Below are 16,144 nucleotides of genomic sequence, written 5' to 3'. Positions count from 1 at the left end.
ATTAGAGGTGATGTTTAAGGATGATTATCGTTGTAGGTTGCCTTCCGGTCTCCCTTCTTTCCTAACCGAACGATGAGTATGTTGTTTATCCGAATCACATGACGCGTGGTGGCTGACATCAACCTATACGGTCAGTCGTCCCTTCTTAGTGGTCTCATTCGGTCTGTCCTACTATATCGCTGTGTGGCCATACAGTACAGTTTATACATGTGTAATATTCAATTTTTTCAATTGGGTATGAGGATGAGAACAAGTATTTATATTAGGAATAAGACAATAAAAGAGAAAATAAAGAAATAAAGGAGACAAGAATTTAGCGTGGTTTAGCATACAAATGCCTACGTCCACGACTACACTAGGAAGTACATTTATTTTGGTGTATCTTTCAAGCTTTATAGAGGGTTGCTTATATATAGCTAAATAGAGAACAATTTCTCACAATATTAAACAATGTGAGACTAAATTAAGCTCTACAATACTAACAATTCTCCCACTTGGAGCTTGATTTACATTATCCCCTACTGTAGTTGTCTTCATCATCAATTACTCTTGAAGTCCAAATGAGCAATACAAAGCCTAAACTTATTTGTTGTGACAATCTTGGTTAACATATCAGTTGGATTCTCTACATCTGGAATCTTCAACAAAGACAAGTCTCCATCATTTATCAAGTTTATGATAAAATGATACTTCAATTCAATGTGCTTGCATCTAGAATGGAGAACGGCATTTTTAGCAAGATATAACACTTTACCTATCACTAAATAATGGAGGGTCATATTGCTTTTTACTTAATTCTTTTAAAAGGTTCTTCAACCATATAATCTCCTTCGTTGCTTCTGAGAAAGGTACATACTCAGCTTCAATGGTTGAGAGGAAGACTCTTCCTTGAAGTTTAGACGTCCAACTTGTACCACCCAATGTAAAGATGTAATTTGTTGTGCTCCTTCTACTATCCAGATCTCTTCTCAAGTTTGCATTAGAGAACCCTTGTAAAGTGAGATTATTTCTTCTAAACGACAAATGCATATTTGAAGTGCCCCTTAAATATCTCAATATCCACTTCACACCTTCTAAATGCTCCTTTTTTAGATTTGATAGAAACATACTCACAACTCCCACTACATGTGCTATGTCAAGTCTGGTGCAAACCACAACATACATTAAACTCCCTACTACATATGCATATGGAACTTTAGACATGTAACTTTTTTCTTCATCTATTTGAGAAAATTGCCCTTTTGAAAACTTTAAGTGAGTTCCCAAAGGTGTATTCATAGTTTTAGCATTTCCAACATTGAATTTAGTAAGCAATTTTTCTATATATTTCTTCTGAGAAAAGTTTAATATACCTTCAGATCTATCCCTGGAGATTCTTATACCAAGAATTTGTTTGGCTGGGCCAAGATCCTTTCTTTCAAAATTTTCTGACAATTGTTTCTTCAACTTGTTAATTTATGCCATATTAGTTATTGCAATCAACATATAAAGCAAGGATGATATAACTATCACCATATTTTTTCACATAACAACAATGATCTTCTTCACATATATGAAAACTCGAGTTTCTCATAAAGTCATTAAACTTCTTGTACCATATTCTCGGTGCTTGTTTCAATCCATACAAGCTTTTATGAAGCTTGCATACAAGATTTTCCTTGCCTTTTTCTTCAAAACCTTCTAGTTGTGCCATAAAGATTTTCTCCTCAAGATCACTATATATGAATGTAGTTTTCACATGTAACTGCTCTAGATGAAGATTTTCTGCAACTACTATATTCAAGATTACTCTAATGGTAGGCATCTTGACCACAAGATTGAAAATTTATGTGAAGTAAATACCCTAGTTTTGTTGGAACCCTTTCACTACGAGTCTAGTCTTATATCTTTTGTTACTGTCTCGTTCTTCTTTTAACCTATAGACCCTCTTTTGCAAAACCTTCTTTCCTTTTGGTAGCTTGGTTAAAAACCTTCTTTATTAAAATTGATATATTTATTAAATATTTTAAACAATTTTGTTTATATTTTATATTGAGTTAATTACATAAATATTAATTATGTTCTTTAAATATATTAAAATGATGCGATTAATGAGAGTAATGTTGGAACAACCGGTACCGATTTTTGCGCAGCAGAAATATCAAAAACACAAAGTACGATACAGATTGTTAAAAGTAAAGAACTTGTTCGGTCAAATTTAAAAACGATTCCTTTAATTTTCTCTTAAACGTTTTATCAAACAGTTGATGTGCTAAGAGTGTCAAGAGTGTAGAGTTTAAGAAAATCAACACAGAAATTTTATCCTGGTTCGAATCAAAAGATTCTACGTCCAGTCATTAATCACTATGAATAGTGATTAATCTTTTTCACTAAAATAATGTTTGTATAGATTACAAGATATGAAGTAAAGATTAAGAAACAAGAACACCTTTCGTTCGACAAACGAACGAGAGAACCTTCCTTCGACAAACGAACCGGAAGAGACAACTCAGCCAACTTGAAAAGAATCACTCCGACCTTTGACACACAAAGCGCGAGCTTCTCCTTTTCACAAGACTTGGCAAGAGCACACTATCACTTTGAGAACTTCCTCCGACAAACTGTATTCTCAAAATGGCATAGATTCCCTTTTCACTCACAGAGAGCTTCCCTTAGGCACACAACTCTAATACTCTCAAAATGAAAAGTTACATTCTAAGAGTTGTGAAGACCTCTATTTATAAGCTCAAGTTCGTGCAGGGTCAGAAACTGAAAAGACATCTCCCAACTGTCAGTGATAATTGATTATCATAAGTGATAATCAATTATTTGTGTCCGTTATGGGGTTTTCAAAAAGGTGATAATCGATTATCTTGGGAATAATCGATTATTTGCGCAACTTGGGCAATAGTGACTCAAACTGGAATAATCGATTATCCTGAGCAATAATCGATTATTTGCGCGAGCAACTCTTCTCCAAACAGGCTCATGATAATCGATTATCACACCCAATAATCAATTATCTGCCATCAGCAAAGTAATTCCTATACAATTAATTCTACAAAATGCTTTTAAAATAAGTACAACACAAGTCTTCAAGTTCTTCATCTTGTAGCATCATCAAAAACCATAATATCTTCAAGACACCAATGCTCTTCATTGGTAACAAGTAAGATTTGAAATAAGATGTGAAAAAGTGTGGAAGAGCATGAAAGAAGAAGAAGGAGCAACGACATTTAATTAGGGTTTCCACAAAATTTCTCTAATTTTTATTTATGAAAATGAAAATCCACATCATTAAGTTGTTCACTAAGCCACTTCATCTGAAAAATCCACATCAGCGTGCCACGTAGAGTATGGAAGGGAATGGAAAAACAAGAAGAATGAGCAAAAAATACGACCTGTAATTAGGGTTTCCACAAAAACTTCTCTAATTTTTTATTTTAAAAAATGAAGTTCCATGTCATTAACTTGTTCACTGAGCCACATTATTAGAAAAATCCACACTAGTGTGTCACGTCCAAAGTTGTCAAACTCGAGAGTTTACGTAAACTCATGAGAGTCCAGTAAACTCGTAAGAGTTTACTTTACATGAAAAAAATATATAAATAACATCTTAATTCAAATAAGATAACAAAATTATATAAATTCAAATACATAAGTTCATAGAAATATTGTTCATAGAAAAATTGTAAAACATAAATTGAAATGTCAAAGTCTCTATGTCTAATCCTCTAATCCTCTAATAATGGCATCATCATCTCCATCATCATCCTCATCTAACTCTTCCTCTGATGAATGTTGTGCATCCTCATTGTCCCCAAATGTTATGTTATCAAGATCAAGAGCATCTAGAGCAGGATCTGCTGTTGCTCCATCTAAGTGAACATTTTCACCATCATTTTCACCTTCAACTTGCTCAATCTCAACAACATAATTTGCCTCTTCAGTTATCCATTCATCATCTGATTCAATGTCATCAAATGGAAGAGTTACTGTTTTTCGAATTTGTCTACTTTTCAACTTGGAGTTATACATCACATAAACTAAATTAATCCTCTTTTTTTTATGCAAACGATTCCTTCTCTTTGTATGAACCTAAAATGAAATATAATATTTTTAGTGAAGATATAAACATAATAAAGAAATTTATAAATTAAAAATAATTTAAATTACCATTTCAAATGAGATGCAATTACGCTCACATCCAGAAGAACTACAAGTCAAGCTTAGAATTCAAATAGCAAATCTCTTCAACTCCGGAGTTCCATCACCAAACAATTCCCACCATTCCCGAGGATTTAACTCTTTCCTACACTCCTTTGCATCTTTCATCCAAAAAGTCCTCTAGCATAATGAAATTCAACAATTTGTAAATTATTATTTTTTCTTTCTACCATATCTGGTATCAATCTTCTCATGCAAATATACAATCCTTCTTTCACCTCTCCACCATCTTCACATCTAAAGTTAGGTTCATAGTGGAAATGGGGGTTCAGATAATAGGCAGCTGCATGCAAAGGCCTATGAAGTTGATTATCCCATCGAGCATCAATTATTCTCCAAACCTCTTCATAACTACATCAATTATGCTATATCAGAAATAATTTCACACATAAGTAATTAAACATTGAATGAGTAAATGTTTGAAAATTTACCTCTTTTTGATATTGTTGAAGTTAGACTTAATCTTCTCCTTTGCACAATCCATTTCTTCATAAATGAAACCCATTGTAGGTTTTACATCTGAGTCCACTAATCTTAAGACAACCATAAGAGGGGCAGCAACTTTTAAGCATGTGGAGACATTCTTCCAAACCGGCTATCTAATACCACATGTTCTACTTTTCTCCCCTCTTGTGAAGTTCCAAACTTTCTTGTCTTCCATTCCTCTTAGCTAAGCATGGTCAACAATGATGCCTTCAATTCATGAAGACAAGCAAAAGTTAAATAAGTTGTGGCAAATCTAGTCACACCCGATCTTATCAAGTCTCTACCTTTAGTGAACTTTTTCAACAAGGAAATCAACATTGATCTCCCATAAATGTAAGTTATAATCTTTCTTCCCTTCTTTATGGTCAATTCATGGACCTTTAATTTCTTTTCACAATCTTCAAATATCAAATCAATGCAATGTGCTGCACATGGAGTCCAATACAATTTTTTCCTTTTTTGCATCAACAACTCTTCGGCTACCTTGAAATTTGTAGCATTATTAGTGACAACTTGAACAACATTTTCTTGTCCAACAAACTCGACAACATCATCCAACATTTTGAAAACTTTATCAGCTGTTTTTGAAATGTCTGAAGTGTCAAGTAAATAAAGAAAAAAAGTCCCTTTAGGACTATTCACCAATAAGTTGCAAATAGAACGTCTTTTTCTATCCGTCCAACCATCAGACATAATTGTACATCCAGTTCTCTTCCACTCCTCCTTATATTCCTCATGATTTGCATTTGTTTTCCTCATAGCTTGTTTCAAGAGGTTCTCTCTAATATCATGATAAGATGGTGGTTTGTATCCATCTCCATACTTACCAATCATTTCACACATCTTTGCAAATGCTGGATTTCTAATTACATTAAAAGGAATGACACTGGTGTAAAAAAATTCAGCCACTTGAGCATCAACTTCTTTGTATCCTTTTTTCATCATTTGATTTATAGTTGCTTGGACTCCCCCCTTGCTAGTAGTAGTAACTTTTTCTTTTCCTTTAAAACCGAATACCTTGTGTCCTCCTTCAAGACTCTCACTTTCTTCCTCATTTTCACCAATAGTTATCTTTCTTTTCTTTGATGAAGCATTCTTAGCTTCTGCAACTATTTTTATCATCAAATTTTTTATTTCATCCGAAACAGAAGCACAAGGTTCAGAATCTTCCCTAGTTCTAGCAAGATGATGCTTAAATCTAAAATATGCCTCCACTTACAATCTTTGAGCAATAGTTGCATTTTACTTTTCTTCCATTACCATTACATCAAATCCATGTTTCCATCCAATATCATATCGATTTCCCAGAGCATTTTTACTTCTACTTTTAACAGATAAAGATGCACGTGGATTAGTTCCCATTGAATTTTATGTATTTCCAACCATGGTGCTTTAAATTTTTTCACTAAAAAAATATGTTAGAAGTAGACTCAAAGAGACATGACATTGATACTTTAATTTTTTTCACTAAAAAATATGGCAGAAATAGACGAAGAGAGACACGACACGATACTTTTCCTTGCTTTTTAAATTTTTTTCAAAAAGAAATAAGAAAAAGAAAGCTAATTTTAAAAAAAAAGAAAAAAAAGCCATGAAAGTAGACTTCGAGAATCGCATAATCAAAAATCAAAAACAGTGTTAAAAAGCATGATAAGACCATGACAATAGAAATTATGTTTTTAATAAAATGAATGCAAGACCATGACAGATAATAGAAATTATTTTTTAATAAAAAGCATGGCATGACAGAGGCTGTAACAAGGGGACCGTAATGTTTAAAATAAAGAACACTTTTTTAATAAAAGGCATGGCATGAAGGGGCTGTAATAGGGGTTGTATTGTTTAAAATAAAAAACATGCAGAGTGTGAACCAGAAGGAGCGAGACCTGAAGTTGCGACGGCGACACGACGGCGACTACACGGAGAGTGCGAACCAAGCCACCAGAGCGCGACCTCGAGACCACAAATGAGAATGCTATGAGCGGCAACCACGAACTAGAGCGGACGAAACGCGACCAAGAACGACGGTTGGACAGAGCGCGAAAGCGAGGAGATGAAACGCGACCACGACCGCAAATTGGAGTGAAGCACGATGAGAATGAAGAGGAACCCTAATATGGTATCAAATACTAAAATCAAAACGAATTGTTTCTTTTTTCATTTCTACCCATTTTAAACTCGTCAAATCGCGGCAAAATCGCGATTTTATACCTTTTCACCGTGTTCGCTTACGAGCCCACCGAGTTTACTCAAAAAACGAGTTTATTATTGAGTTAACTCAGCAACCTTGACTAGGAACGCAAACACGTCCGAGTTAACTTTCGAGTTTGATAACCTTGGTCACGTCACTGTTTTTTGAACTCTTATAAGTATATTTAAAGAACATAATTAACACTTATAAAATTAACTCAATGTAAAATACAAACAAACTTAATCTTGTTAAAAACTTTTAATAAAAATATCAATTTTAATAAAAATATTTGTGGACATGTATATAAAAACTAAACTTCGTTTTAATTTGGTAAGGGACAAAATTGTTTAATAAAAAAAACTATGACTAAATTGAGACAAAATAAAAATATAAAGACCAAATTGATACTAATGCAATGATGCGTGGCATGACATGTGATACTATCATTATCATATAACATAACATTAGTTTGACATATGAATTTTTTTTTAAATATAAATAAATTATTAAAAAATATTTAAAAAAATCACAAACTGATATGTGACATCCTATTTAACGATGTTAATATTGTATTAACGAAAAAGACCTAATTGCTTCAATTTTTCAGAAATAGAAACCCAGCTAAGACAAAAAAATGAGAGACAGATCTGCGACTTCCAACAAAAACAGGGACCACTAGAATGAATAAACCTATTTTTAAGTTTGATTATCTTTTATTTGTTGTAATTTTTTAAAAATATTTTTAAATTTGATCAACTTTGTTTTATTAACTTTGTAAATTTAATAAATGTTTAAAAATAATAATAAAATTTGTGAAAAAAACAACAACATACTTTTAAGATGATACAAAGTTATTTAGATTGCAATCAAATTAGCTATACTAAAATTATTAATAATAGAAAATATTTGAAAAATGTAAAATCCGAGAAAATGGTATATATTTTAAAAGTGATGATAATTTAAAAATAGTGAGACTCATTTATTTTAACATAATTATTTAGTTATAAATAGTTTTGTTATAAACGAGCTTCATTATTTTGAAAACGTACCATCTCTTTAGAAACCATTTTTCTAGAGTTCTCTACCTTTTCTCTAAATGTTCTTGCTCCTAAGTCATCTGTGGGTTGAGCTGTTATTTTGAGGTAAGGGAAGCTAGACCTTGTCTTAATTGTATTTGTAGTGTAAATTTAATAATTTTATAAATTGTAGACGTTTTAGTAAAAATTAGTGTTTGAGTAAAGTTGATGTATTTTAAATTTGTGTTTTGATGATATGATGTTATTGTATATGGGTATGAGGATGTGTGTGTTGATGTATACTATTTTAGTTGTGTGTGATGAGGATATTTCATTGTTTGAAACATAATTCAAGTGTTTGTGAGAGTAGTAATCAAGTTACTTATAATTCAAGCTTAAAAGAAGGGGTCTTGGGTAGTGAAATTTAGAAATAGGTAGGAATGTATGAGATATGTTTTGGTACTGTCATGAGGTAATTTAGAACTTGTTAGGAGGGTTATATGATTAAAAACTGTATGAAATGAAAAGGTAGTGTATAGGGGTTGTTTTCAAGTGATTTTGGTGTAAAAAGAGGGTATTGAGTAGTGAAATGGTGATGTAAGTGGTCTACACTATTTTGGAAGGATAGAGGTATGTTATCACACCTATTAGGACTTGTCTAGGTGATTAAACCAGTAAAATCTGTTCTGAAATGGAAAATGGCTTCATAGGTTGAGTTTTTAGCCTATTTTAGGGGTTCTAAGGGGTGAAAATTAGAAGTAAGACAACTGGGAGTATTATGTGGTTTTGGAGTGTGCTAACAAGTGTAACTGGACTAGATTATGCAGACTGCAATCTGGTTTGAGGGTTTAAAAGAGTAGAAAAGGAATTGGGTAGCTTGTAGAAGTGAAAAATGGGTTTTCAAGTGTTAATTTGAGTTACAGTAGGGTTCTCTAAGTTTTCTAAAGTTCTGGAGGGTCCTATTGGTCTTTAGAAGTTGAGGGTAGGGTCCCCAAGGTTCAATTCGAAGTGGTTTAGTTGTTGTCATACCGTTGGGCGATACGGTGGTGAACCGCTAGGCGCTAGCTGACTAGTTGGAGGATGTTGGGCGTCATTGGATTGCACTACAATAATTTTAGGGAGTTGTTAGGGTTCTGGATGTCCGTTTTGGACGTTCTTTAGGTTGTTTTGGACCCTTTCGAAATTGTTGGTGAGAGTTTCAAAGCGGTTTTCCTTATCTAAATGTGGGTAATAAGATGCCTTAAAGAAAATTGTGTTATTATGTGACTTATAATTACTTGTAAGGGTGTTTCTGGGTTTTTAATGTATAAGGAGAGATTTCATGTGAAGTATATGTATATGAATATGATTATGTATGAGATGTGATGATGACGTTCAAGTAATATGTGAGGTATGAATTTTGAGTATCATGTGAAAAGAGTTCCAAGGAGGAATTTCTTATTTGGGGATTTCATGTGGAACTAGTATAAATTGTAAGAAGTCGATATGGAGGTTATCCTGACACTCTAATGATCATCCATGCTCAATTAGAGAGTGATGAATCATGTCGTGAGAGGAGTAGGAGGTCCTAGCCTGTGTTCCTTTCTTCATGGTGGCAAAGGACGCATTTGAAGGGCTAACCTTGTGTGACAGCTTTGAGTGGGTCAGCTGTTCCACCACACAAGTACATAACTTTTACATGACTCGACATTTATACTATATTGTAAAGGCTTTGGCCTAGCTTGAGTAAGTGGTGTAAATATGGAGAATTTTCAAATATTTGTGTGATTGGTATTGTATGTTAAATTACATATTACTATGTATAATTGTTTTATCATTAGCTTACCTTTGTTTTTGTCTTTGTTTGTTTGTGTATGTTTCTCTTTTGCGATGATTACCTTAATGGGTGCGAGCTTAGGGAGGACATCTTATAGTTATTTTAGCGTGAGGAGGATGATGAAGCAACATCGTAGATAAATTTTGATTTCAAGTGTAGAATCTCTTTCTCTAGAAGCCTCATGTTTCTTGTAAGTCATCATCTATGTGACTTTTCATTTTAGTAGTTTTATATTATTAAAATGGAATGTTACAAAAAAATATATTTGAAAACTAAAATTTAAATGTTGATTAAACATTTTTTCACAAAGTATTAGTTTTATAAGTATTTAAATCTTCACTAAAATTCAATTTCAAATTTTTCAAGAAAATCTACTTAATCTAAATCTAAATCTAAATGCATAAGTACATTAAATATATTTGTACTAAAAAACAAACATTAAATTAAATACATCACAAAATAATATCCCATGATTTTAACCTTATCATGAAACTTTATTGAACAAGTGTCTTGAGTTTGTTTGTGAAACCAATATTACATTAATTTCTTATATTTTTGACATATTTTTGTTCAAATATCCATGATCCTAGGAATAAAGTACACATTAAGGTTGTAATAGTCATTCAACCTTTATATGAGGAATGAATTCATAGACAAAATCTTCTTGTTTATTGTCAACACTCAATTTCGTCCGGGTTGATTAAATAAAATTTATTATCAAAAATAAAAAAAAATAAAAAAATAATAATAATAATAAAAATAATAAATAAATAAAAAAAAAATAAAATAAAAAAAAGGGGAAAGAAAACGTTCGTCCTCAACTGAGCACGTTCGTCCTCTTTCGCATAAGCCATTCGTCCTCTGCCCAGACTGTCCGTTCGGTTTCTTCAACTATGCGACCGTTCGTCCTCAAGATTAGCGTTCGTTTAACGCTCGGTCCTTTCGTTTAAACGAACGTTCGATCTTCATCTGGATTCAGCGTTCGGTTGTGAGCGAACGGCCTGGTGTAACGTTCGGCAACTAGAGTATTGCCGCTCGTCCACACCAGTGTTCACTATTCGGCCGTTCGGCCGTGTGTTAATTTAGGACGTTCGTCCTCAGTTTCAACCGTTCGTCCTCAGTTTTAACTGTTCGGCCAGTATTCAAGCTTGCGACGTTCGTCCTCACCTGTTCATACTCGACCGTTCGGCCATTCATGCCTTTTGGACGATCGTGCGGCCAGCGTTCGTTTTCATGCCAGGACCTGTATAGCGTTCAGCAATTTGCGTGTTGAGGCGCTCGTCCAGAGCATAGACAATTTCGAGCGTTCGTTCGTTGTGGTTTAGTGATCTCGGGCGTTCGTCCTTAAATTTTTATTCCCAGAAGGTGAGCGTTCGGTTTTCTTTTGTTGATCCTGTGAACGTTCGTTCTTGGCTACTGTTTGCGTTCGGCCTGTATCAGATGTTTCAAGCGCTCGGTCTGGGCGTTCGTTCATGTAATGTGAACGGTCGTTCATTTTCGGATTTGACCGAGCGTCCGAATAGTGGTGGCTGCACTAAAAAAAAATGGTCTGAACTTGCCACCGATGATTCCCACTATTCCCCACCGTAACAGATTCCACCATCCACTTCAATGAGTGCTCCACTCATCGCCTTACAAAGCCACCAGAAGATATATTTTTATGAATCAGTGGACAAGGTAGTGGAGGTCTGCTATGGTGGACAGGTTTATTAGTGGATGATCAACAGACTCCCACCTGAGTCTGTCTCCCACGAGCATCCATCTGGAGCGGCTGCCCATCTCTGCTACTCTGTAAAGTTACCTTTTGCACCATTATTGTATTGGGGTTTTCTGATAAGCAAGGGGAGAGGTCACGTGAACCCACCATCTTCGGTCCTTAGTTTCTTCATTCATCCAAAAAAAACACCCACTGACAGGGGGACTTGTCTACACGGCCACCCATCCTCCATATGCCCACACAGCCAACAACCCACATGGAGCCCTTTCATCTTCTCCATTTTTTTCATCTCCAACGCCCCTTTGCCTCCAACCCATCATCCATCATTCATCTCTGAACCAAAAACTCTTCATTCATTAACAACTCACGGGACCAAACACCACTACTGACCTTCATCTCCTCCCCTCACACTACTCACCTGATTCACCCGGAACCATCAATAACCACTCGGCCAGAGACAAGACAGATTTGGAGAACCTGAAATATTGAACTAACAGTCACTGGTTGAACCAATTCATTTTGCACTCTAATGACCATTGCACCACTGTAACTCCCCACCGTGACCAGTCCAACACCGTCATCATCTTCCTCGGAAGCCTTCCATCCAAACCGCCAAGTTGCCGCCACCATGCTTCAGCCGCCGCCGTCATCCTAATCACCACCCCTACATATCCATCTCGAACATCACTACCAGCACAAAAAGGCCACCACCTATCCTCACCCTGTCATCATTTTCATCCATATGCACCAGTCACCATAGCCATATTCACTTCACGACCATCACTCAGAAACCTATCCCCTCATCACCTTCATCTCCAACACCCGGAAACTCTCTTCTACCGTAGCCACACCAATCCCAAACTTTGACTCCTCTCGCCCGTAACCACTTCACCTCCTCTTCATTTTTTATTATCACCAATACACTGCCAAAGATCCATATTCAGCCCGCCATCTACATCCTTACCCTTCGGCCAATATCATCACTTTCATCTCCAACATTGCTCCGACACTGGACCTATAACCCTTATACACATCGACATCGTCATCTTCATCCGGGGACCCCAGGACCATTCACCCTTTTCTTCATTCTCATGGACACCATCATTTCCAACGACTGAGAGACCACTACAATACTCCACATTCAGAGGGAGGAGCACCTTATCGAAAAAGGCAGGCCAGCCACTAGGAAGAAGAAGACATCGGACGCACGGGATTAGCAAACAGTGAACTATGCTTCAAGAGGTAAGTAATGCATTCCACTCCTTGTTTTTACTGAGTTTGGTTAATTGACCTTGAATATGTCTCTGGCACGTTACCCTTAAACACGTCTCTGTTATGTGGTTGCTATATTTGCATATGTTAAGTTTGCATGTGTTGCTGTTAAATAGATGTTGTTGTAAATATTTTTACGTGTATGTTACTACCGAACAATCATCACATCCAACCATCTTGACATCCACGGCCACTGTTAACACTTCACGGCCACTGCCTATCTTCACCCATCATCATTTATCCCCGCCAGCAAACTTCATTTCCACCCATCCACTGATCCCTCTCTGATCATCACCCACATATTCATCGATATACCTCACTGACAAACTCCCTACCGAACTCCTCTGATCATCTCACCAATAACCTGTATCTACTCACCTGCACACAGAAACCACAACACAACCAAACGCCCATATCCAGCCAACCATTTTCATCCTCACCTTCAACACGGTCATCAACAAAACCCTTTCGTTTCAACTCTCAACCCAATTCCAACTCTCAAGATTTCCTGCACAAAGTTTTTTTGGAAGAGTTTGAGTCTGTGGAGCGTGCCGCTAGGGTGGCGGTGGCAGCAGCGTAGAAGAGAAGGAGGGAGGTAAAGCAGCCAGGGCTTGGCGCGACAACTGGCAGGATCTAAGGCAGCCATCCGAGCACTGGCAGCGGCCAGTCTTGGCGTTCGGTGTCGCCGGCGAGGCTGTGGGATGAAGTGGGTGCTTGAGTGGTGGAGCGAGTATATATGAGGGAGAGACTTGGATTTTGGATGTTGGGTGCAAGTGATAAAATGAGAGGAAGGAAGAAGAACCCCTAATGAGTTTCTGAGTAAAGGAGCTCTGGACCTGGACCAGCCAATACGTAGCGCACCCCCACTTCCCATTCACACCCCACTCCGCTTTCTGCAAACAACAAAGAGATTTGGGCATTGGGCTCATTTCGGTTCTGACACCCGATTTTACTACTGCACCCCATCCTCTACCAAGAATTTTGAGTGGCACCCCTGGTTTTATCTCTACATTCCTATTTTTATTGGGCTATTCCTGTTCTTTTTGTCTTATTTATTTGTTTATTCGTTTTATTTTATGTAACCCCCTTGTATGATAACCCCCCATCCCTCTGTATTGTATTTGTCTTGTTTATTTATCAAACACTACATACACTCACTTTTTTATAATGAACAAAAATTACAAAAATAAATAAATAAAATAAATATAATAATGAATTTGACAAAATCCAAAAAAATATGTTTTAAAGGTTTAGGCACATGTGTGATCGCACGCATCGTCCTTGTGCCAAAAACCTTTTCTCTTTCTTCAAAATACCAAAAATATGTTTCAAAGGTTTAGGCACATGTGTGATCGCACGCATCGTCCTTGTGCCAAAAACCTTTTCTCTTTTTTTCAAAAACGCCAAAAATACGTTTTAAAGGTTTAGGCACATGTGTGATCGCACGCATCGTCCTTGTGCTAAAAAACCTTTTCTCTCTTTTAAATAAAATTACAAAAAATATGTTTCAAAGGTTTAGGCACATGTGTGATCGCACGCATCGTCCTTGTGCTAAAAACCTTTTCTCTCTTTTAAATAAAATTACAAAAAAATATGTTTTAAAGGTTTAGGCACATGTGTGATCGCACGCATCGTCCTTGTGCTAAAAACCTTTTCACTTTCCTAAATTAAAATACCAAAAACATATATAAAATCATCAAAAAACTAAAAAACATCTACATTTTCAAACAACAAACAATATCGCCTGCCAGAACTACGTGATCCTTGATTCTCCATCAAAAGTGGAGATACGTAGGAGCAAGGCCAGTCCTTGTCAGGCTCACTCTCCCAAAAATCCAAATCATGTCAAAACAAAGTTCTCAACGAATTTCCAAACAAACATCTCAAACAGTTTTCAAATGAACTACGGAACCCTGATTTCTCATTCTGAATGAGAATACGTAGGAGCAAGGTCAATCCTTGTCGGGCCCAAAAAACTAAAAAAATATTGTTTGTTTCTTTAGAGTTTTATTTCAAGGGGAAGTTAAATACTTTGAAAACCACATCCACATTCGCACATTTAGTTAAAGGTACTGCCTTAGGGCAGGCGTTGTAGGGTGCTAATATCTTCCCTACACGTAACCGACTCCCGAACCAAGAATCTGGTTCAATTTGACCATGCCTTATCATTTTATGGTTTTTCCGTAGTTTTCCAGAATAAACTATGGTGGCGACTCCAAAATCTCTTTTTCGAAACTAATCTCTTCTTTTTATTGGATCGTCGTCCCGTCGCGATTCCAGTTGCGACAGATGGCGACTCCACTGGGGAATGCCAGAGAGTCAGGCCATTTAATTAGATGTGCGAATTTAATGTGGTTTTTCTTTGTGTTTTTCTTCCCTTTCTTTTTCTTTATCTTTGTTTGATATTTGTCATAATTGTATATGTGTTTGTTTTGATTACATTGAACCCTAGGATAGAAAACATGTTATATCTGCCTGGGAATTTTCTGGTTGTTTTGCAGGTGAAGGTTTGGGGTGTACAATTTCATTCTCCCTTCACACACACACATCACATGCATATCATGAGTGGGGCCCTATACCCGGGTCTGAGCGCAACTTAGAAATAGAGGGGTTGTGTAGCGGTGTCATTTGGGACATACTTCCTGTTTGGCTATCGTGAGAACCCCAGCCAGAGTCTGTTCTCTTCATTTGTGTCTCCACATCTAGTTGATTACTCTGACTGTTGTGGAGAAACAGTGAAAAGAGCCATAGCTCTGGTGGCCTGATTTAAGCATTAGGGAGCTATCCTTGTGAGTGCATATATTTGGCCTTAGAACTTCAGTCATCCAACCTTTGATAAGGCACAAAAGGGAGAAATGTGTATTCTTATAACCCTCATGTTCACTTAATAAAAATCACGCACCTTGTACATACCTCTCTATCCGTTGTTTTTCTTTTTACTTTTTCCTTCTTTCTTAGCTCATGTTTTTTTTTATATAGTCTTGTCACGTTTTATGGATTCTAGTCAAAAATTATAAAGTTGTGATTAAGGCCTTAAGCTAAAAAAGGGGAATTAACATGGAATTTTGAGTCAAGAGGTATTCGAGTTCATACATTTTGACGAAACGATGCACGTCGAGTAAAGGAGGATAATATTGGTGGGGTATAAGAATTTGTTGAGTCTGTTAAAGGTGGACGTCCAAACATCAGCAATTACTACTTTAGCCCAGTACTATGATCCACCACTAAGGTGCTTCACTTTCCAAGATTTCCAACTAGTGCCACCAGTGGAAGAATTCGAGCAAGTCTTAAATATGGAAAAGACTCCATACAGCTACCTTGAGCAGTATATACTTATCTTGCAGTTAGCGAGGATAAGGAAAGTACACCCAATGAAGTTGGAAAGCGAGTTCACAATCAAAAGCAAAATGAGGGGCCTTCCTCAAAGATACTTATAGGAA

General features: G+C 36.2%; 1 protein-coding gene across 1 annotated transcript; it reads right to left on the bottom strand.

Moving 5' to 3' along the window:
• Positions 1-4,872: 4,872 nt before the first annotated feature.
• Positions 4,873-5,814, bottom strand: LOC108339235 (uncharacterized). The gene has a single exon (XM_052878127.1). The coding sequence runs from the start codon at positions 5,812-5,814 to the stop codon at positions 4,873-4,875; it is 942 nt and encodes a 313-aa protein (XP_052734087.1).
• Positions 5,815-16,144: the final 10,330 nt, after the last annotated feature.

The sequence above is a fragment of the Vigna angularis genome, chromosome 5 (assembly GCF_016808095.1).
Source record: "Vigna angularis cultivar LongXiaoDou No.4 chromosome 5, ASM1680809v1, whole genome shotgun sequence".
Classification (NCBI taxonomy): domain Eukaryota; kingdom Viridiplantae; phylum Streptophyta; class Magnoliopsida; order Fabales; family Fabaceae; genus Vigna; species Vigna angularis.
Note: the sequence above shows the minus strand (reverse complement) of the source record. Positions and strands in the feature narration are given on the sequence as shown.

Excerpts from the sequence above, each read along its gene's own strand:
- LOC108339235 (XM_052878127.1), bottom strand. The coding sequence starts at position 5,814 with ATGATAAAAATAGTTGCAGAAGCTAAGAATGCTTCATCAAAGAAAAGA.